This window comes from Diadema antillarum, unplaced genomic scaffold (assembly GCF_040938485.1).
Source record: "Diadema antillarum isolate AM-2024a unplaced genomic scaffold, OU_Dant_1.0 scf00000029, whole genome shotgun sequence".
NCBI lineage: Eukaryota > Metazoa > Echinodermata > Echinoidea > Diadematoida > Diadematidae > Diadema > Diadema antillarum.
The window spans coordinates 8,388,325-8,411,422 of record NW_027270918.1 but is presented as its reverse complement, the minus strand read 5'-3'; the positions used below and the strand labels follow the sequence as shown (position 1 = coordinate 8,411,422).

The following is a 23,098-nucleotide window of genomic DNA, read 5'->3' as shown; positions in this document are numbered from 1 at the left end:
CACAGAGAAATGTGGATTATTGTAAAGCATGTCATGAGTCTGATTCTTCCAAGTTTAGCACTTGGATGCTCTTGTGTGTGAACACAATAGACAGAACTTGGAAGGAAGAGAATCCTGACATGCTCTACAAAATTCCTCATTTCTCTTTGACCACTGAAGCAAATTGGATGGGGGTGGGAAGATGTGGGCAATGAGTTTTAGTTTCGTATCCTGAAATTGTATTTGGATTGATTCACTATTTTTAAAGTTATCATCACGGAGGGTCCCGTTGTAATTTTGTTTGGGACATACGGTATGGCAGACACGTATAGTTAATGGGATAGTGCGGTATTTGTTGGGTGAGGATTTAGCTTTGAACTTTTTGTGAGATACGTAGAAACCACTTTGAAAAATGTTTAAGAACGTACCATTCGAATAGGAATTCATATTTCATTTGAGGATATTCGGTTTTGAAATGGGTGAGATATAAAAAAGGAACAACCAAAGTATTATAGACAAAGCGATTCTAATGTGGGTCCCACCTTTAGAATTTAGAAATGGGTGAGATATAAAAAACAACAACCAAAGTATTATAGACAAAGCGATTCTAATGTGGGTCCCACCTTTTCTTCGAGCATCAATTGTTTAGATAATCTGGTCCATTTTAAAACCAATTTTCATCAAATAAACTTTGAATTCCTCTTAGAATTATATGTTCTTTCATGATTATTTCATAAGATGTTTCTTTCTATCTCGTGAAGAAGAGTTGGAAACCTGAAGTCCCATCGCAACCAAAACTATACCATCCCTTTCATGCGTGAGTGGCATCCCATTATAGTCGACACCCCTCTTTAAATGCGTGCTCACTTATGACAATAATTATGTCCACTGCATAATAGGCACATACATGACTGGATTGTATTCGCACGAGCCACAACCATCAGTTAGCAGGATTTCGCGAAACCTTTGATGACGCACAAAATGAAAATGATTTTACCTATGGAAGAAGCTCATGGTTTACCAGTATCAGTTTACCAGTAATGGCCAGATCAACATTCAAATTCATCCGTCTTGTTTGCCGTGATATACGTTAGATGCTATTCATATCACCTTCTTTAAATCTTATTTTCATGCTTTTATTTGCCTGATATACACCAGTGTACACCACATCACACCAGTGATTCATGTTGATTGGATGTGGCCTGGGGGCATGAATCTCGACTAAACTTTCGGGTCCCCACAGATGACCTTTGTTAAGGAGATTATGCATAAAATTTGCATATATATTATGGACGGCGTCTTTTAACCGCGGATTTCATTTGATATTTCACATCCGGCACGATCGCACGATGTGTCGGCTGATCCGGAGAGTGAACGAACTTTCCGCGGAGTGTGCAGCTGCCAAGCATGCCAAGCATCTTTGTTCAAAAATCCGCACAATGTGTCACTAGAACATCCATGCACAAGAAACATGCGTGAACCATGACACATGATCTATACCAATGAATATAAGAACCATTTCTTTCTGTTTCTCACTTCATCAGCAGTTTTCTCTTAGTCTATCTCCTCAGCCTCGCATTTAACAAACATTTCACAATAGACAATACAAGTTCTACATGTACTTTATTTGAAATTCCCTCATATCTACCTTCTCGTGCATGATGTCTCTGCTTTGGTTACGTTATAATATCATTATGGGGTCTTTCTGCCGAACTAGAGCTTGACGTGCCGACGTAAAGTTCTCGCACTCTTGTACATTTTGGGTTAACCTTAGTCCTGAACTCGATTCTTTTTATACCACCCTTCCCACACACACACGCAAATAACACACACCTTACTGTACTCACGTGTGCAAAGTAAAAATTGAAGAATAAATCTCTAACATATTTCGTTGACCTATATTTAAACTCTTCAGTTATTTTGGCACTGGATGAAGAACTTTCAAATCATTGTTGCAATAGTTGCAATAACTTCAGTGACAGCAGCCAGAAAACAATAATTAAGATACATCATATATTAACACTGAATAAAGGTAAACATTATCTATAGGAAGCAATGAAGCAATCGTGTTAATAGGCTTACACCGATTGTAATCATAACGGCAAACAACAACGTCTTCTTATTTGTTTTGAGCAATAGAAATGTTGCAGATTGCACTCATCGGCTCGCAGGAGATGAGATGCTGACGACGAAATGTTGTTTCATCTGCGAACATAAGGCGGGGGGGGGCAGATTATGTAATCAGGCCCCGTCACAATTTTAGAGGAGATGAGAAACTTGTTATGTTTCCATCACTGTTCTTGGTGAAATCATCCTGTAGATCTATATTTAGGAATAATGGAAGCAGAGCAAGTAGCAGTCTCAAAACCTCGATTGCGTTGTAAATGGAATAAGTGTGGGGTCAACAAACTTTGCCGTCGCGCTGTGTTTCCTTGAACTAGGGCAATTGCCTCAGCGTTGTGTTACTCGCTAAATATCGTACCATATGAGGTGATCTTTTAGGGGGTTGTGTGTATTACAAGTGAAGTTAAAGGAGATAAAAACGACTCCCGAAATCAAACAAACACCAACTGATCGTCTTTTCAGCAATCGGCGAGTTATAGTTCCCTCCATAAACAAAAACAGCAATAAAGTCGAGAGATAAGTTTCAATGATATCACAAAGACGGGATTTATTATGTCTACAGCGCGTGAGAGGACGACATTATATAAGCTATAAGAATCTGGAGAATGATTTCTTGTAGTTTTCAAGTTTGGCAAAATCATTCAGATGAACATCCCAGTCGGGCATGATCAGGCATTAATCTAATTAATTATATTTTTCTATTGTTTATTTTACTTCATTTCATTTCATTTGACATGTGTAGGAACATGAGTGGAGTAAACATTTTTGCCATCTTTTGGTTGTCATTATATCCACATAAATCAGCCACTTGGAAATAGAAGGGACTTCATTGACAAGGAATATACACGATACTTTGTAAGCAGTCAATACAGAAAAGGATGTGCCGATCAGATACGGATCAAATCATAGGATTAATCTGAAATCCATGTATTTCATATGTTTTTCTGAGCATCCAGTGATAACGTAGGCCCTATAGTTTTCAGTAGAACGCTGTATTTACCCAACAACAGCAAAACAACCACGACTTTTATAATAAAGCGAAAAGATAAATGACGTAGAAGCAAATAGGCCCATAAAGTGAATGAAATAGACCATACCACAACATAATCCCAAACTAAAATTTCAAAACAAAAACAAACTGTGAGCTTGTTGAGAGCATTAATCGCGTTCTTTATGGAAATGTTATCTTCTCATCGTCTGAAATTCAATGTTTCATGAACTCACCACAAACAATAAAGAACGAGAGCTTTAATTGTCACAAACAATGTGGAGGTGAAATTCGGTGACAATTATGATAATAATGACACTGTATGAAAATCACTGATGAACACGCAACAAATTAACTATGACTTATATTTTGGCATTACACTTCTGAAAAAGAATAAAAGTCAGTGAAACTGATAGAGCATCAACAAACTATCGTATCCATAAGTCCTAGTAGGGCCTTCTACTTTTTAACACCGCCTACTGGGTTTGGGATAGTACATTGTCACTTGAAGCTATTAAAGACGTATAGTTCTTATAGAAGAGCTCACAAATTCATCTTCGGCTCTTTTGAATTTGCTTGCAATAAACTTGTCTGACTGATGCGATTTGCCAGGATATGAGTCGTTTTGGATTTTTTTTAAAGATAAAAAGTGCAAACTAATTTTGATCCCATGCATACGACATATTCGTGAAAGGCCCTCCCCCCCCCCCCCCCCCCCCCATATGGGTAGGTCGAACATTATACGTGATGATTAATCGTGCCAAAGCAATCGTATTTTCCAACAAGCTGCATGCGATTCACTCTAGCGCGGAAGATCGGTGGACACTGCTGTGAGCCGATTTGTCGATTATCGAGCTAATGATTATTTTTTAAAAAGTGATAAATTCGCTCTACTATTATGATCGGGTATGCTCTGATGTATAGTACTTCCTGCGAGCCTTTTAGACTACACGTCCTCCATGCTACATTTTCGTCGTCATCTAATTGAAATCGTGTTATTACAACATTATCTAACACATTTTTTTTAATGCATTATGTGTACGATTACAAATCGACAGTTCAGCGGGCATTTGAGAACTATTATGTTTCACCTTCAATAGATCGAAGAGTTTGCACCAGTGAATCTCAACTTTTTCACACTTGGCTTTCCATAGCTGTTCGACGAACCCGCAAACCGGCGGTGGTTGGCCGCATGGGTTAGATGCGCACGCATCGAGTAGCCAGCTCGAGCATACAGGCACTGCGTGAGCAGTGCACTTTGTGATTATAATCATAGCCTTTATGAATATGGTAATCAAATGTTATGCTAATTTCCTCGCGTCCAGGTCTCTACTGCTCCACTGTTAGAGTTTGTTTCCCCCTTCTCCATCTGCAAAAATTCAACCCACAATGCTCCCTCGTTCGTGATTGTGATGATTGTGTGTTTATATCTTTCTTCTACCTGAGACCGAGAAGAAATGGTGAGAATCGTCTGCAGCGATTGATTTGCGACCAAAGAAAAGAGCTAAAATCTTCCCACGTGAGTAGACTCAGTAAAAATTCTACCTATCAAAGAGAGTATGTCATGTTTTGATCACGTATTTTTGCAACTTTTGTCTAATTTAGATCAACCCCTTCAACAACATGGATTGCAGTAGTCTCATCAGACAACCCATCGAGCGTCCACATGTGTGAGCAAGGTTAAGGTGTCAGGGATATATGCAAATAATTGCATAATTTCTTTAATCAATGACGCAGGTGCAGATACAGATGTGATACTCTAACTTGATTTCTGACTCTATGCTATATTTGGTTGTGTGTTGTCTTATTTTCTAGCGCAAATTAATGATTAAATTCATAAGATATTGGCACCCTTCCTGTCCAAAACGAGTAAATTCCTTGTTTTCGTGAGCGAGACGTGCGTGGTGATACGGACACGTCGGCATGCGCGCGGTTACAAACATCGTACGATTTGCCTGACCTCGGCCGAGCATGGTGATGAGGGCTGAGCACAAAGAGTCTAAAGAATCTGACCGCTGACATCACAAAATGAAATCGTACGTATGGAGAAAAGCTGTATATGAACGATTTTCTATAGAAGCATTTAAAAGAAATTGAATAATAAAAAAAATACCAAACAAACATGCAAATAGCATCCAGCTGCCGAATTCCATGTAGACCTAATAATTTTCGTTGTTGCCAACATCAGCGTCGGAGTTGACTAACGCGGTTTCAAATCATTGCGCCTCACGGAATCCTCGAACCAGTACAAATAAATTCGTTCTTTTGTTATGTTTCGTATTTGCGTCATCGTTCACCTCCTGGCGTTAAACCTCTCTCATTATATCCTGTAATTCTCCCTGTGATCTCTGTCATCTTCTCTCTGTTCTTTCTCTTTGTCTTTTTCATTTTTTTTTGTGGGGGGGGGGGGGGGGGGGTAGGAGGTCCTCATTATCCCGTTCGTCTCTTTCGACATGAATAGTCATATTTTTCTTCTGTGCACTTTCATCTCTTATGTTGTTTCTTCTTGTTCTTTACTGTTTCAATGATTAAAATGTGATTTCTGTAACTGTGCTGTAACCGTCTCAGACCGCAGACTAATTTCTCTATACGCTGCATAAAAGATCGACAATGTACTAGTGGACAAGAATGGCGCGACCGTGGGTAGCAAATCAAAATGACTGGTTTTTACCAGGGAGGTGGAAGAGAGAACCACCTCCCAGGTTTTACGGTGGTCAGTTCGCCTCACGCTTTGTGATTTTCATGGTTACGTCGTTATTGTTGGCGTACGGTCAACAGATCTCACAGTAGGCATCCTGCTTGTTATTGAAAAACGTATCCTACACATTGCGTGTTTTCTGCCCGTGCAGAAATAGTCTTTACTGGGGAGTGGGTAGCAAATAAGTTTGCGACGAAAGTTAAAACTCAAGCTTTTTCCTTTTTGCATAATTATCGACTTGATTTTGAAATCCTGTAGAATAAAATGTGCAAAGACGAGAGGATGAATTGCCCGTCATCGACCGCGGCAGATGGCGACGTCATTTACACGTGGGACGAGGTACGGCAGCACGCGACACCCGACGACAAGTGGCTGGTGATCGACGGCGAGGTCTACGACATCACGAAGTGGAGCAACAAACATCCAGGTGGACGACGAGTGATCAGCCACTATGCCGGCCAGGATGCTTCGGTAAGGAAATCCTGAAGGACAAGTTGTACATTTCATGGATATGTTTTATTGAAAATAATACGACACGTGAAATATTGTGTACAAAGACGTGTTAAAGGAAATAGAAAGTGAATTTATTTTTCTTTATTTTTCTGGCATAATGAAAGATCACTTGACTTAGGCCTACCTCTTTCATAGGCAGAAGGCAGGGATAATCATTATCACACTTAACACGTCAGTAACAAGTCGAAGGAATGTGTACTTTTGATAAAGAATGAAGTTTTGTGGACATCTCTTCCCGTCTGGTAATGTATTGTTGCCCTAATGCGACATCCCGAAGTGTTCCTATCCAGCGATGACGGTATGTGGATTTAACTAAAACTTTTGAAAAGATTATCCAATTTTCCAAAATTTCACTGATGTGTACTACCAATGTTTCTGTAGTCACTGAATCCACAAAATATATATTTTCATTTGAGATAAATTTCCTTTTAATCATAAGGTTTAACCACGAATGAATGCTATTGCGAGGGTCTTGATTTATGTATCTTCATGTTTTGTGTTTGCATGTATCTTAGGCATATATATATATATACATATATATATATATATATATATCAAGAGCAAAAACTTAGGAGTCAAATAAAACACCGCAGGAGCCAATTTCTTTTCTTTTCTTTTCTTTCTTTTTTTTTTTAGCTCCTGCGGTGTTTTTATTTGACTCCACAATTTTTACTCTTGATATCTATTTATTACACACCGACGTATTACTTTCATATTTTGATTAATATACCGTATGTCCCCCCCAAAAAAAAGAAATAAAAAATAAAAATACAACGGTACCCTCCACAACGATAGCTTTAAAAAGAATGCATCAATCCAAATTCAATTTCAGTGTATGAAACTATAACTCATTGTCCACATCTTACAGAAAACCCCATTCGATTTGCTTCAGTGGTCAAAGAGAAATACGGAATTTTGTAGAGCATGTCAGAAATCACTTCCCTCCAAGTTCTGTCTATTGTGTTCACACATTAATTTGCATTTCCAAGAGCATCCAAGTGCTAAACTTGGAAGAATCAGACCATTGACATGCTTTACAACAATCCACATTTCTCTGTGACCGCTTGACCAAATTGAATGCTATGGGGTTTTCTGCAAAATAGAGCTAAGATGTTATATTTTAAGACCCTGAAGTAGCATTTAGACGGTTTTATCATATTGGGTGTTATCAATGCGAAAAGTGGATTGTAATTTTTTTGGGGGACATATTGTATATAATCATATATATATATATATATATATATATATATATATATATATATGTATATATATATATATATGTATAATGTTATATTATATATGTATATTTATATATATATATATATATATATATATATATAACATAAATATTATATACATATATGCATATTTATGTGTGTGTAAGTGTGTGTTTGTAATGTGCAAGTAATATGTGGTGTGTATGTAAGCAATCAAAATAGGAATTAAAATGAGCCCTCCCCCCCCCCCCCCCCCCAAAAAAAAAAAAAAAAAAAAAAATGGGTTCCAAGCCGATGGAATCCCATTTTCTTTGCTCATTTTCATTCATTATATTTCCGGTTAGTTTCCCTATTTATTTGAATCAATCAGACGATTGCATTTCCTGTTTAACATTCAAAACAGCTAATGATCATTACACAAAATATAATTTTAGGAGGAAAACGTTAATCATCTTTAGTCTTATAGTCCAAAAATTGAAATTAGTGATTAGAATGGTGACGATTTTGTCGAAATCCATGATGTATTGTGAATGACGTGAAAGATATTCTAATTGTCTCTCCATTATTGTTTGATATCAAATAGTCTTACAGCTACACATCAATCACTATTTACCACAACGCTCACTTCGTTGTAAATAATCAGACACACTATTTACGGAGAGGCTCAGATACCTCTGAGTGGATTTATCTTCATACTCCATTAATTCAGAATGTTCAGTCATTCATTACATTGTCAGAGTTCATCGATTCATCCAAGGAAACATCGTGAAACATGAGAAAATGTTACATTGCAATATCATTTTTCGGCAATATGAACTCTGGACTCCCCTCTTCTATTTCATCCGGTGTTTCTTACGTAATAATTAGCACAATTATGGGTGATTTATATGAGCATACACGCATTCTCTCATTCGTGCGTTCTCCCTCTCTCTCCACCCCCCCCCCCTCTCTCTATCATTCTCGCACACAAATTTGCTCTCGTCGCTCCTCGTCTATCTCAAGAGCCACGAGGTTCAGAATTCTCTTTAGCTGCTTAACTAACAATAACTTTGGCAAAATTGCGCTTGGCTATAGGTATGGCCAAAAATTAAAGCACCAGGGCAAGTGAACAGTAAAATAAATTCATCGTTACTCTGCGTCTAACTTGATTTTAATATACGGAGTGAAATCAAGCAACAAGGTATGTATAGATGCTTCTAAGAGTTTTTAAAGAAAGGCAAAATTCAAAGTTTAATGAATACCAACATCAAAACCAGCGGCGGATCCAGGGAGGACCGCAACCGGCGCACGCCCCCCCCCCCCCCTTTATTTTTTGTTGAAACAAAAGAAATAAATAGAAAAAAATGGGGGAGGGGTGCGTGCGCCCCCCTTTAATTTTGTAAACGCGCCCCCTCTTTACGGAATTCCTGGATCCGCCCCTGAAAACTATCAGAAAGAAGATATCTCTTTTAAGAGAAATCATTGTAGGAGATCACCTGGTACTTTATCTGAGCGAAATGATTTCAATAAGGCCGGGTAATAATGAAAGAAAATTGACCCCTTGATTCGAAAATCTATCTCCCAGGGAACTGTGTCCACAATAAAATCAAACCTTTTATTATTTATAGCCATCACACATTGTCCTCCGTCATAATGGCGGCACGAAAAACCTTTTGTCGAATATTTGACCCAACATAGCTAACATTCATTGACCGTGAAAAGTCACAACAGCTTTTTATTCTGGTCACTTCTTTGGTCATTTCAATTCGCTTGGTGCCTGGATCAGGACTGGTGGACTGGGATGAAAATTCATTTGTTCAAGACCACCCCCATGGCGTGTTTGTACTTGCATCCTTGATATTGAGCATTGGAATAGCAGATATTATTTAGAGAGAGACGACAGTTAGAGTTGATTGGTCAGCCCTCTGCTATAGTAAAGTCAATATCTATAGCGTGCCCAGCACACACATCTAGTACAGACTTATGAAGCCATCCATTATACCAGTAAGGAAGGTGCCTGTTTCATGAAAGACTCTGCAATAACTTTAACCTACAATAATTACAAACATCATGAAGTGCCAAAGTGGCAACAATAAATCAACGTGAGCGTTTTAGTTGTTGCCGTGGCAATTTCAATTGCTGTAAAAGTTGCAGTAAATTGCAAAGTGTTGTTTACGAAATAGATCTCTTGAGCTAAAAATGCAGTTGTCGTGCAGGAAAAAGTAGTAACACATGGTTGCTATATGGAAACTTTGAAAATTATCTACTTCTCATTCCATCCCCTCTATTCGTGTCTGCCATCGTGGGGTGGCGTCACACTGTCCCGATATTGACACAAGATGGCAATACGATTACGGAATTTTCAATTTCTTGCTAAGTTGACCCCGAAATTGGTCGAAAGACAACCAACAACCGAAGCGAATATCACGATGCCAACAGATTTGAAAGTCACATGATGGCACCCGAATCACGCCAGAAGGCGACATGAAGTATGAATCAAGAAGTTTGCCCGAAGGACAAACTAAGGATACGTAATGGCTTATACAAGAAATACAAGAAGATTTTGCCATCTCTCAAGAGTTTCTTCTAGAGAGAAATCTTTGAAACTCCACCGGCGGTCATACGAATGTGGTGGATGATCTAATGTTTTCACGATCAGGGCAGGATTTCTGAGCATTTCCGTAATCGGGGACGTGTGTCCATATTGGCTCGATTTTGGGACAGTACAACGCCTGCATCAGTCTGAAGATCATTGTGTCCCGAAACCATCTGCATTGAGAGCAGCTATATAAATAGTTAGGTCCTTTCACTTTCAATTTTAACCAGTAACAGGAGTTGTGGATGAGCAGATCTTCCGAACTCGTTAGACAGCGACCCATCTCTTCAGCTCCATGCGACGCCTATATACAACACCGGATAAATCGGAAATCACTATTAAATCAGTAACATCACGTCAGTGCTTGACACTATCTCACTTATCTCAAGGTTGATTGTTCTAAAGTGCGCCACGCCAGACAAAAGTCATACATGATTATCAATGCTAGGAGTATGTAAATAACATAATCCGACGGAGAATGTGGTCGCGACAATGTCTTGTTTTGAAGCGATAGCAATTTGTTAGATCGATGGCTGGCTGCTTTTGCCGCATAGCTCGTTTCTATGATTATGCTCTTTATGTGTTCGTCGATTCCCTTTCTAGTGTTCTCTTTCCTATTGAAATTCCCCATATCGCATATGGCTCTCCGAATCTGAACGCGTGTGGCGCTCTAATTTTTTTTAACCTTTAATTCTTGGGATATAAACTTCCGGTCATGAACGCGCGATGTGTAAATGTACGCCGATGTGCCAATGTACGCCGATGTGCCAATGTATGCACATTGAACGCCGAAGTACTAGCTATATACTAGTATAGTATTCATAGATCGTATCAAATTCTGCTTTATAATCTCGAGAATAATAGAGTTATTTCCTAATCTGTAACTTTACATTTGATAAATGGGATTCTTCTGCGAAGCGGCCCAATGCTGGGGCGATGATGCCAAACGACGAAATTATGGAAAATATCCATAGATGAAGGACGTGACGTGGGTGAAGTTTTTAAAAGACAAAGTTCAGCGGAGAGCGTGGAAAATATGCTTCGCAGGAAAGACCACTTCGATCTGAAGTGAAACTCGCGTTTATTTTGTTCGAGACATTTCCAGAAAGGAATGGACGATCAAAGATCCTACACTACGTAGAATCTTTGGTACGATTTTCCAGAACCGCAAAACCGGAAGTATGTACGTCCCAAAAATCGATCGATCAGATATCGGTATCGCTAGGTGATAGCGCCTGATATCGGCTATGTGCGATAGTAGTCTAGCAGCCAGAAAGGGTCCCCGTGCACCCCCCCTAATGAGATTTGATCAAGAGATAGCAGTGATCATCAACAAACCCCATAAACAGAACATACGTAATTGCGCGCGGAGACATTATAACCCTTAAATATTGCTGTAAAACCTATTGAACCATATCCCCTTTGATGTCGTGTAACTTTGAAAGGAATTAGTGTGTTGAAAAGCCGTGTTCACATGATGATAGTTATGTTTGGGGGATAATTTTAGGAAAATTCAAATGTTATTTATAAACGCATATTAAATGTATGGAAAAGAACATTATTACCGAATTCCGTATTTTTCGGGAAAAATGTTAAAAAACACAATTCCTTCCTTAATATCTCATGACAACAACTATTTATCCAATCAAATAGGGTATCAACATGTAGGAAATTTAATTCTCTTCAAAATGATACCATTTTTATGGCAATTTAATATTCCTAACTAAAGTTATTCAAAAATAATCCGTCTCCTACCAACGGGCGGCGGCCATCTTAGAAATATGCAAATTAGACGCGCGCGCAACCTTTTTTTCCGCTGGCGACAACCGGATTCGGAAAATACAGGTTCTGACGATCTTCGGACACATCGTAGAATTTTGTTTTAGGGGGGGTGCACGGGGACCCTTTCTGGCTGCTAGACTATAGGGAGAATTGCGGTCTTTAAGTCATATTGTCAATTCCAGCAGTCCTATTAAAGCCCTGGTTTAAAAGTATATATAAAGATTGCTTGCGTTATTCTTATAGTACAGAGGTCATTTTGCAACGTGAATATTAAATTACATTGTATTCCTTTATGTAATTATGTTTGTTACTGTTCTTGAGGCTTGTATCTTAATTTCACCGGCTTTTTACGTTATATTGGTTAAGCAATGAAATGAAAAAGCATGACATTGCACATTAGAAAGTAAGAAGGTGTACTCTAATATAAAATGGCTATGATAATCATTTATAGATAGAATGATCTGTATCTGAAGAGAAGAAAGAAAAAAAAGGAAAACAATGAGTAGGTGTGCTGATGAACAGTGAGCATAATGAATATCGAGGAGGCGTGAGAGATAGCAATGTTGTTATTCCAATTTCATTTCATTTCATTTCATTTCATTTCAGTGTATTTTCCGTATCCAAAATAATGCAATATGATCACATAGTAGTAAAAATAATTTTGTAGGCCTATAAGCAGGTGATAAAGCATAATTGGGATTGTACAATAAAATAACTACAAATACGTACATGAAATATCTCATACACAGCACGATGTTGGGTTTCATGTGTGTGTGTGCGTGTGTGTGTGACTGTATGTGTGTTATACGTGTAAGCAAGTGCACAACGTTATAACATTGCATGTGCCTATACACTAAGGCTCGAGATATGGCATCACAATCTTTATCTATGGTAAAATCAAATAATATGTCTCTTTACAATCTGTATATGACAGTGTACGTATGTTGCAATGTGGTCTTTTTCTCGTAGGACGCTTTCGGGGCCTTTCATCGCGATCGTCGTCTTGTCAATAAGTACCTCAAGATGTATCGTATCGGACGCCTGGATGTCTACGAGCCGTCCCAGCTGGCAGAGGATTTCACGGAACTTCGGGAACTCTCAAAGAGAATGGTTAATAGATGAGATACATCTATTCATACGTATATACGTCTCCATGGCAACTTTTGCCAAAAGAAGAAAACCTGGATTATTGTAACGATATTTTGAGCAAAGTCAAATGATAGCAAAGGATAACAATGACATTATTTTCTTTAAAGGCTAACATGGGGAAAAAGTAGAATAATAGTTGTAATGGCTACTTAAGTAAGAAAAAACAAACAAACACATACACACATACACACACACACACACACACACACACGCGCATTTAAAAAAAAAACGCCTGGGAACTAAGAAACCTTATTTTGCCATTAGAGGTCTCTATATCTCTGGTATTACGTAATCGTTTGATCATTGCCAGTTTATAATGTACGATTTGTGCACGAATCGGTGCATTGTGACCTCGGTGTTAAAGGGCACAACAATAAGTTTTCGCATGAGCATTGCCTTAGCCACTGTTCATTTTAGGGTTGTTGTTTTTGTTTTTCAATTCAATTATATTTTATTTCCATCCAACAAAAGTAAAACATGATACAAAGTATACATTTGACAGTTCATATTGTTTAACAATTTAAACGAATGATTACATAATGAGAAACATAATTGTATACTTTTCATTGGTGACAAACAGTATAACATAGCAATAGTTATCTACTGAAAAGCGGATCTTGTAAGACGTGGTTCACTCGAAAAGCAATTTGCCAGTAACATTATGCAAAATTAGTTTCTGTACAGTTACAGCATTTAATACGTGGTATATTGTGATGCAGATATTATATAAGCATATTGTAAACAGTACCGGCTTACAATAAAGCTTACAAGTTACTATATATGGACGGTAGTCATTAATTAAACGGTCTACGAGAAATATCAAGAACAAATAACAAAAGGGCCTTCTAGTTTCTCTCCTTAATGTATCATTGCCAGTTCTGAGGCCACCTGCGGGTTTTTTTTTTCATAAAATTACACATGGAATTGATGTACATGCCCACCAATATGACATTGAATGTTTTGCAAAGGTGTTACGAAATTAAATGTCAATGGAAAGATAATTTTTTCAATCACAATAAAGAGCATCAACAATATGTAATAGTGACACACGTACTTTGTTGTTCTTCATCAATATCAAGGGTCTGTACAAGCCCAGCTTCTGGTTCTACGCTTTCCAACTCCTCCACATCATTGCGTTAGAAATCATGGCGTATGCGTCCATCCGCTATTTTGGCGCCAACTTCTTCACGTTTATCTTGGCGGCGCTGTTCATGGGGACAAGCCAGACACAGGGGGCGTGGCTCAACCACGACTTCGGCCACCTGTCCGTCTTCAAATCCAGCAAGCTAAACCATATCGTACAGATTCTTGTTTTCAACGGAATCCAGGTTAGCAGCATCCAAATGATTTCGTTACCCATTTGCATGCAAATACCATTTCACTGGATATGAAGAACAAGTCAATAACAGACTTATAATTTGGATGATAACAGAGGGTTCTCGAACAACCGGCGCAGTTTCAGCAATTAAATGCAAATCAAATTCAAATGCAAATCAAAATCGAAAACTTCAAAACAAATCGTTTAGGAAGAGATGCATTTCATTTTGTATTGGTCTTAGGATCTCAAGAAGATAACTACCATTTCAGACTTATCGTATGTTTCTTCTGCGGGTAATATGCCTTAGAATTGATCAAACCATACTTGTATATATCTTGGTGCATGGTATAATGTGAATGTGTGAAACTCTAACCCACTGTGAAGCAGTAAAGCCAACGGGACTTTGGAAGCAGGTATATTATCATAAATTTCGCCCTAAATTCCCACAATTATCGGGATATTCTTTGTCCGTATAATAAGATAATTTTTGTGCTTGCAGAATTTACAGTAACAGTTGTGGGTGAATTGTTTTTATAATTTCACTTTCAAGTAAAATTGGCAAATCACTTTGGTTTTTAATTTTACCATTAGCTCTTCGAGGACTATTTTTCTTTACTCAGTTACCTTGAAATTATCTTTTTTACTTACCTCGCATTACGCTCACATACAGGGCGCTCCTGCATCATGGTGGAAATACCGCCATTACCAGCACCACGCAAAGCCCAACGTGGTAAGTGTCCTTCTTTTCCTCTCGGAGAATGTCACGAACAACTCTTCATTCTTTATACTGAGATTGTGCCAAGAAATGTTATCTCTCGAAGGTCCAGCATGTTAGGTGTGTGTGAAGGAGTTACTTGAAGTGTTGTATTCTACAGGAGATGTGAAATAGACTAAAAATTAAGGCTGACAAAGTGATAGGAATTATGATGACAATGATTGTCATGATGATGATAATGATGATGATAACGGTGGGCACTGATTATTATTGTTCCTGGTATCGTGGTCACTGCTTTCTTCGTAGATCAACAAGGACCCTGATGTCAAGATGGAGATATTCTTCTTGCTGGGGGAGACGATCCCCAGGGAAGTGGCGGAGTCAAAAAAAGGATTCATGCCTTACCAACACCAACACAAGTATTTCCCTTTCCGTGAGTCAGTACCATCAACTCCACACTTTGTGAGCCTTACAGTCTCACCTGACTGTGCTAATGTATTATATACTTTGTGTAACCACAGTGGTTACGCTTAGCTCTTTGCATATTATGGTATAATATTATAACTATTATGTTTCTTATCTCACATGCGCAATGGAATGTAAACTTAAACCATAATGAAGTACATGCATTGTACACCTGCTAGCATGAGCCGTTATCACGCTCTGCGTTTTTCACGGTTTGATTTTCATGAAATTTTTGAAATAGATTCATAAAGGCTCACGAACCTGGGATTCAAGAGGGCATTGTTGGATGGCGTGACGATTACCGCCATTTTCATTATGATGATCGGCGATGTAAAGCTAGCAACCTGTCAATAACAGTAGATCACGTTTACGCGCAAGTTTCCGTCAGCAAGCAAACTTTGTCTTTGAAGGATCCGTGTGCAGCAGGCAGAATAAGCCAGGAGCAACAACGAATTAGGACTCATGAGCGTGGGCCTAGATGCAATAGCGCCCTCTTGAATCCTGTGTCCGTTTCCCTTTGAAAGCATCGCACTACAGAGAGGATGGAATGATCTCCAACAGGTTAGTAAACGGTAGAAGTGTCTCTGCTTTCTCAATATTCTTGGTCATCTACTAGTACTCAATACTTGACTTTATCCTTATAATGTCTTACCTTTCGCAGTTTTGCCGCTATTCCTGATCCCGCTCTACTACACGTTCGAGTTTTTCCGGTACGTCATTAAACGGAAGGAATGGCTGGTAAGAGGTTTCTCAAATAACATTTTCATTTCTGGGGGGCGTTTCATCAACGAGTTCGTCGGAGGTTTTCACCGACAAATTTGCTATCAGCCAATCAGACGCAAGCATTTCAGTAGCTTTTAACAGTTGTCAGTGTAAATCACTGACAAAAAGTTTCATGAAATAGTCCCCAGTAGTAGGGTAACTTGTCGAAATTGTAAGATTACAATAATTTCCGAGCGAACAAGACGCGTTTTGCCCACGGCGCGCGATATACCACGGTGGGACGGAACAGAATGACGCAGTATAGTGGAGGGTGTGCGAGACTCTTATTCGAGAGGGGTACTGTTCGTTATTCCGAAGGTTCGTTAATCTGAAACACACAAATTCCATATACCTAGAGGTTCGTTAATCCGAAAATGAAAAAGGGTTCATTAATCCGAACATTTGTGGCGTTATTCCGAAGGTTCGTTAGTCCGAAAATGAAATAGGGTTCGCTATTCCGAAGGTTCGTAAGTCCGAAAATAAAATAGCGTTCGTTATTCCGAAGGTTCGTTGATCCGAAAATGAAATAGGGTCCGTAACGAATTTTCGGAATAACGAACCTTGTTTCATTTTCGAATTAATGAACCTTCGGATAAACAAACCTTATTTCATTTTCGGATTAACGAACCTTCGGGATAACGAATCTTCGGAGTATCGAACCTTCGGAATAAAGATCCTACGGAATTACGAGCCTTCGGAATAACGAACTGTTAAAAAAAAATTCAAGAGATGCCTTGGTTCGTTTTCTGCCTACTGTGTGAGGTTGTCAGGGGTTTTTTTTAGCAACTTTGTCTCTCTTGACTCAAGTATGAAAAGGGATACCATGCTGGGTGATGAAACTAATACGTGCAATCATTTAAAGACGATGCCATCATTACTGTCATCATTGCTATCATTGTTATTGTCATCTCTACTAGGTACCGTTACTGCTGCTACTATTGTAATCACAGTTACTACTGTAATAATCATCGGTATTGTCCTGGGCACCATGCTTTGTATGATGATCATCAGTGGACATAACCCACACCGCAAATTTTTACTAATGTTATGATGATACTACTGTACACTATGTACACGAACTGAATTTTTACCGTACTATCAAGTTAATCAAATTCGTTGGATTTGCCACTCACTGCGAGAATTCACAACAACCTATGAGGGGGAATGCTATGAGTCTGTGTGAGTGTTCTTTATTCGATCGTTATCCGCTGTAATAGTTTAAAGCTAATAAAGAGCAAAATGTTAATGTTTCCATGTTTTCCCTACCACATGCAGGAATTGACGTTTATGGTTTTGTTCTTTGTTCGCCTGTTCTACTTGTACAACCCTTATCTGGGATTCATTGGCTCATTTCTCCTCCTCGAACTTTCTAGGTAGGTGATGTCATTTGGATACCATGCTGATCAATTACATATGTTCTTTAAATCTAGATGTTTGAGCTTCAACCAACCTTTGATTGTAGAGGGAAAGCTTTCGTCCTACTCTTGAGGACTTTCTCAAGCCTTATGCAGTGAAGTGTTGTCTTGCTGCCGAAGCTTGCCCTCTACAATTAAAGGTTGGTTGAAGCTCAAACATTTAAATTTATCGTCATCCCCAGCAGATGAAAGTTTTTAGTATCATTATATGTTCTTTTGTTTGTTTGTTTTTCTCCACCAAATCTTGTTTTTATGAAACTAGAAAGGTTCATGATTTACCTCACAAGGACTTCATATCAACACCACGTATGCTGACAATTTGGTTTCTATTGTCTTTTTCAGTCTTTTTTAGTAAAGTTTCCATGAAGTAGGAATGCATCTCTAACTCAGAATCTACAGATTAATACCTCCTCTCATTCAATTATTGCTTTACATGTTTGAAATTGATGTCTAATGAAGTCTAGGGGAATCAACCGTGATCACGACCATGATCTTCATGCCGAAAAAAAAAAAATCTTAACAGTAGTTTATTCATGACTGACCTCTGCTGAAATCAACAATTTTCAAAAGGATGGGCTGAATGATGTGGTAGACTCAGTCTATATATGGTTCCTACATGATCTTGTCTACGCGCGGGTGCAGAGAACTGACTTACGAACTACTAGTATTTATTGTTCCTGTTTTTTTTCTTTCCCAGAGTAATTCAGAGCACATGGTTCGTATGGGTGAGTCAAGCGAATCACATTCCGATGGCTGTCGAACACGACGATGACAGCAGGCACTGGGTCCGCCTTCAGGTGAGCCAAGAACTCCCCACTGGATGTCTTCACGAATGTAGCCCCTCCCATCCTCTTGATAAAGGACAGAGAATAAGATGGAAAAAACTATAAAAAAAATATGCCGTTGAAAGCTGTAGATTCTTTCTACAGTAGTTGACAATTGTTGACTTTGGGTCCTTTTGTCCTTTCGAAGATTTCAAAGATTTACAACGAACCCTTTAGAATTGTTTCTCGATTTTAGGACCCCGTGAATATTCAAGCGGTGACTCATGTACACAATGTATTCATCTTTCTTTTTACCGTGCTACTGTTTCGTTTGTTATTTTCTTCTCTGTAGATGCACGCAACGTGCAATTTGAACTCATCCCTATTCATCGATTGGTTTACTGGGCATCTTAACTACCAAGTTGAGCATCAGTAAGTATTATCTTTCAGAACCTTAAGCACACGTCCCTGTCCTTGTTCTTGTCCCTATCTTTGTTTCTGTATCTTTATCTCTCCATTTTTTATTACTGCCTGTTACGTATTATATTAATTCATTTCATTAAGAGCACACTCGTCTATAATATTCTGTTAGTAGATGCGATTACAGAATAGCAGAAGTTTAAAATCTGCCACTTAAATAGGTGGCTAGCGAAGAAGGTAGGATTGAGTGTAAGTAACATGTTAACTTAACCTGGTCGTTTTGACCAATCAATTACTCCTCTGAAGACTCATTTTCCTCTACTAATCAAAATAAACGGAAGATCGTATTTCTCTATACGCTGTTCATTCCAGCTTATTTCCCACTATGCCGAGACACAATCTTCACAAAATTCAACCTCACGTCGAGTCTTTGTGCAAGAAGCATTGCATTCCATACATCAAGAAACCATTCTGGACGGCTTTAGCAGACATTCTAAGGTAAGTAAAACACCTTCTCACCTGAGGAAACGTGCTCAAAACATTTTATAAAGAAAACAGAATGGCAAAGCATTACTGGTGGTAGAATGGTAGAAATGATATTCTTGAAAGAGAGATGAAAACAAGAACGCGCTCTCCTGTTTTTTACGAAGACACTCGTGGTCCAAAAGAACCCAACGAATTGAGAAAAATTCTTGCTCATGTAATATCTGGAAGTTCCTCTTTATTTTAATGACTTTTGTGAAAACGGACTTTACTCCTATTCATGCCTATAATAGATATAGGACACTTGCAGTAGGGTAAGATTTTTTTCAGTCTTAGAAAATGGGGCAAAAAGGGCTTTCCAAATGATTACCATTTTTGCTTCTATTACATATAAAAGTATTATGTAACACAGCTAGTGATCATGATGAGACAGATCGCTTATTATACTCTGCCTTATCTGTGAGAGGAGACAAAAAAAAAAAAAAACAACTCCCAAAACTCGAAACGGGTGACTGTGTTTCTGTCACAGTGTGTTAACACGTGAACTAGCTTATTGATCTAGATGAGGCAGTTTGATCACCCTAAATGAAATATATGAAGAGATGGGGTACCGTTAAAATTATGTGTGCATTCATTAAGGTGTAATCACGTCTTCAAATCATACATCCGGTCGTACAATATGATAATCTTCGGAGCTCAGAGCTTAAACATATCTCATGGATTAAATGACTGTTATAGATCCCATGCGTCAAATACTAACAACCTTCTAACTCCAGGACTAATAACTCTCAATATTAATCTTTCGACTTATAAACTAAGGGGTAACCAAGTAACATAACACTTCTCACAATATTGACATGATTATGAGACGGCGTGGGCATGTGGCTTGCCACAACAAATCATATCCCTGTCCATATAATGTCGGTTCAGCGTTCAGTTCGGTTCAGTCCAAACTTGTGGTTCCGGTTTATCAATAGTTAATGGGGAATGTTATCATACTGACTTTGCTTCTCGAGTCGGCGTTCTCCATATATGTGACGACAACCTCGTGTCCTTGGAGACGGCGAACGCGGAGCGCTTGAGGAATGTGTCGGGGCGACAACGACGTCCTTCGACCGGTCGACCGCGGTTCAGCGAAGGCGACGGATCCAGCCCCGTGTAACCGGTGTTATTGTGGAGGGGGTGTGTCTCGAACTCGGCGAGGGAAATCCGGGCAAGCGGGTCAGGCAGCGGCTGAACAGGAGACACCTGTGGAGTCTCGACCCGGTGATTGTGCGAGCTTCAAGACTTTATCCATGTTGATGAAGCTCCACTATACCCTTAACAGCCGTAAATGGGCCTTAGACACCCCCAGTGCCAGTTGTGGCATCACTGCTAGACAAGGCTCTGCAGCGTCTGGTCTGTCTGGTGGCAAGACAGGGTGTGGCAGCTTCACTTCTTGTGAGCCTGCCTATACATACGCTGGCTGCTGCAAACTTAAATATCATGACTATGCTGAGGAACAAAAGCTGTCAAACACCTACATGTGGGATGCCGTCAACCCGACTAAATTCATATTCAAATTCACTTCCTCCCAGACTGGAGGGTATTTAAATTATATTTAAATCAACTCCTTACAGTTTCACCTTCCCACACTCTGTCTCCTCCGTCTTTGCACATCACTATTTAGTCATTGAGTTATCATTTCTGGTTGTATGTTCATTGATGTCTATATATCCCTTTGCATTTCGGCCCACAGGTCGCTGAAAAAGTCGGGGAACCTCTGGTATGACTTGTACCATGCTATGGACGCTAGCGGTGACATCCACTGATGTAGCACAGACTGTCGTTTTTATTCTCCCTCTCAGATAATAGGATGATTGGAACTTTTCACGCACATTTTTACTTTGATCCACATGTGCCAAACCATTATGTAAATGAAAATTTGAACGATTTCAGTGTTGAAAACGTCACGCTATGTTTGAAAACTACCTTCAAGTTTTAGAGAGAATTTGCGTGTGTCATCACTTTTTTTTTTGTAATTAAGTGTGGCACGCTTAATGCCGTGAAGGGCGCCCCCATATTTCACCTATGCAAGAGATATCACAATCGATATTCCTCTAGTTTTCACACGACCTACTGTTTTCTCGTTGAGTGGACTTACAAGAATCCGACTCCTGTAAGTATCTGTGTTTGAGCAACTAATGAAGCATCCCATCTTAAAGCAAAACTCTTTTGTGTCATTCCGCTTGAGCTCCTTGATGCTGATTGTGAGTTTACGATGAAATAAATGCATAAACGTCGGTATAAGACTTGAACCAAACAATGTCATTCTTAATTGATTAATATTTCTTCTTCTGGGTTTTCCATGTACATCAATCCGCCTTCTCTTTTGATTGTCTATTTCTGAATGTATTGCATATGGGAAGTATTCACTTGGTCAACTTGTTTCGCAGATGTTATTCTTAAGTTTAGTCGGAACGACTGCAGTTGCGCCTAATTACATTGACGTACATACGTATAGTTCGAAACTTATGCAAGACGTCACCATTCATCAGTCTTCACCATCAAGGAAATTGCTTACATTACTTTAAAGCCACTAATCAGTGTGCTTTTTGCCTTTCTTTTGTATTTCATGTTGTAAAGTATTGGCTGTAACATTGCGCTCTGCCATTTTGAAGATGTTGATCATGGATATAATGCAACCATCGTCTGTGTGTCTGCTTCCTCTGTCGCCCTGGAATGGCATAAAGTTGACAAATTCAGAAGTAACGTGTAATTTGAATGCCCAGGAGCAATGAGCCTGAAGCGTGTTGCTGCTGCAGTAAACGATAGACCCAACGAAAGTTAATTTACCAAGAGACATTTTGTTTCAGATGAGCTGATCTGTCGCCTTTACTCCTCTGCATTCATATATGATGAACATTTTCTTCTTTCGTAAATTTCCATTTGCTGCATATGATTTCAATGTCGAGAGTCCTTGTAAGAATGAATGTGAGCAAATTATTTGGGGTTACAATGACTAAATACTACGTCGAAAATAAACACATTGGTATAAATATCAACGGCTCAATCAGCATATGATGATGAATGCGATAATTGGTTAATGCACTATAAGATAGAAATATATTCCTTTTCTTTTCGAATGACAACTCTGAGTCGCCATAAATGAAGGTTAAAGGACAAGTTCACCTTCATAGACATGTGGGTTGAGTGAATGCAGCATTATTAGTAGAACACATCAGTGAGAGTTTGAGCAAAATCGGACAATCCGTTCAAAAGTTATGAATTTTTGAAGTTTCTGCTCCGTAACGGCTGGATGAAAAGACTACTATAGCTTGTGATGTCACATGAGTACAACGATATAAAGAAAGAAAAAAGAAAATTCAACATATTTCCAGTTATCTCGCATAACAAGAGAACACTCGACTTCTCTCTTTCAGAAGGCAGGGGGAATAATATTACCTTTAACATACGTCAGTAGCAAGTCGGAGAAATGAGCACTTTATTCAAAATGTAAAGTTTTGTGAAATTCTCTTTTTATTTTCTTTATATAGTTGTACGCATGTGACATCATACACTGTAGTAGTCTTCTCTTCCAGCAGTGACTGCTCAGATACTTAAAATATTCGTAACTTTTTGAACAGATTGTCCAATTTTCCTCAAACTTTCACTGATGTGTTCTACTAATATTGTTGCATTCTCTCCATCCTTATGTATGTGAAGGTGGACTTGTCCTTTAATACCTTTTG

The 23,098-nt window shown here is 38.8% G+C and overlaps 1 protein-coding gene across 1 annotated transcript; it reads left to right on the top strand.

Moving 5' to 3' along the window:
• The first annotated feature begins 4,488 nt into the window (after positions 1-4,488).
• LOC139738777 (acyl-CoA (8-3)-desaturase-like) lies at positions 4,489-21,263 on the top strand. Its single transcript, XM_071649418.1, has 12 exons — positions 4,489-4,610; positions 6,048-6,260; positions 12,846-12,986; positions 14,105-14,353; positions 15,014-15,073; positions 15,365-15,491; positions 16,185-16,261; positions 17,561-17,658; positions 18,398-18,497; positions 18,817-18,896; positions 19,257-19,382; positions 21,106-21,263. Exons 2-12 carry the CDS (start codon positions 6,054-6,056, stop codon positions 21,176-21,178), a joined length of 1,338 nt encoding a protein of 445 aa, XP_071505519.1. The 5' UTR covers positions 4,489-4,610; positions 6,048-6,053; the 3' UTR covers positions 21,179-21,263.
• The last annotated feature ends 1,835 nt before the right edge of the window (positions 21,264-23,098 follow it).

Bases quoted from the DNA above. Each gene is read 5' to 3' on its own strand.
- LOC139738777 (XM_071649418.1), top strand. From the start codon at position 6,054: ATGTGCAAAGACGAGAGGATGAATTGCCCGTCATCGACCGCGGCAGAT. The intron at 6,261-12,845 runs GTAAGGAAATCC...TTTTTCTCGTAG, and splicing joins ATGCCGGCCAGGATGCTTCG to GACGCTTTCGGGGCCTTTCA. The intron at 15,074-15,364 runs GTAAGTGTCCTT...CTTTCTTCGTAG, and splicing joins ACCACGCAAAGCCCAACGTG to ATCAACAAGGACCCTGATGT.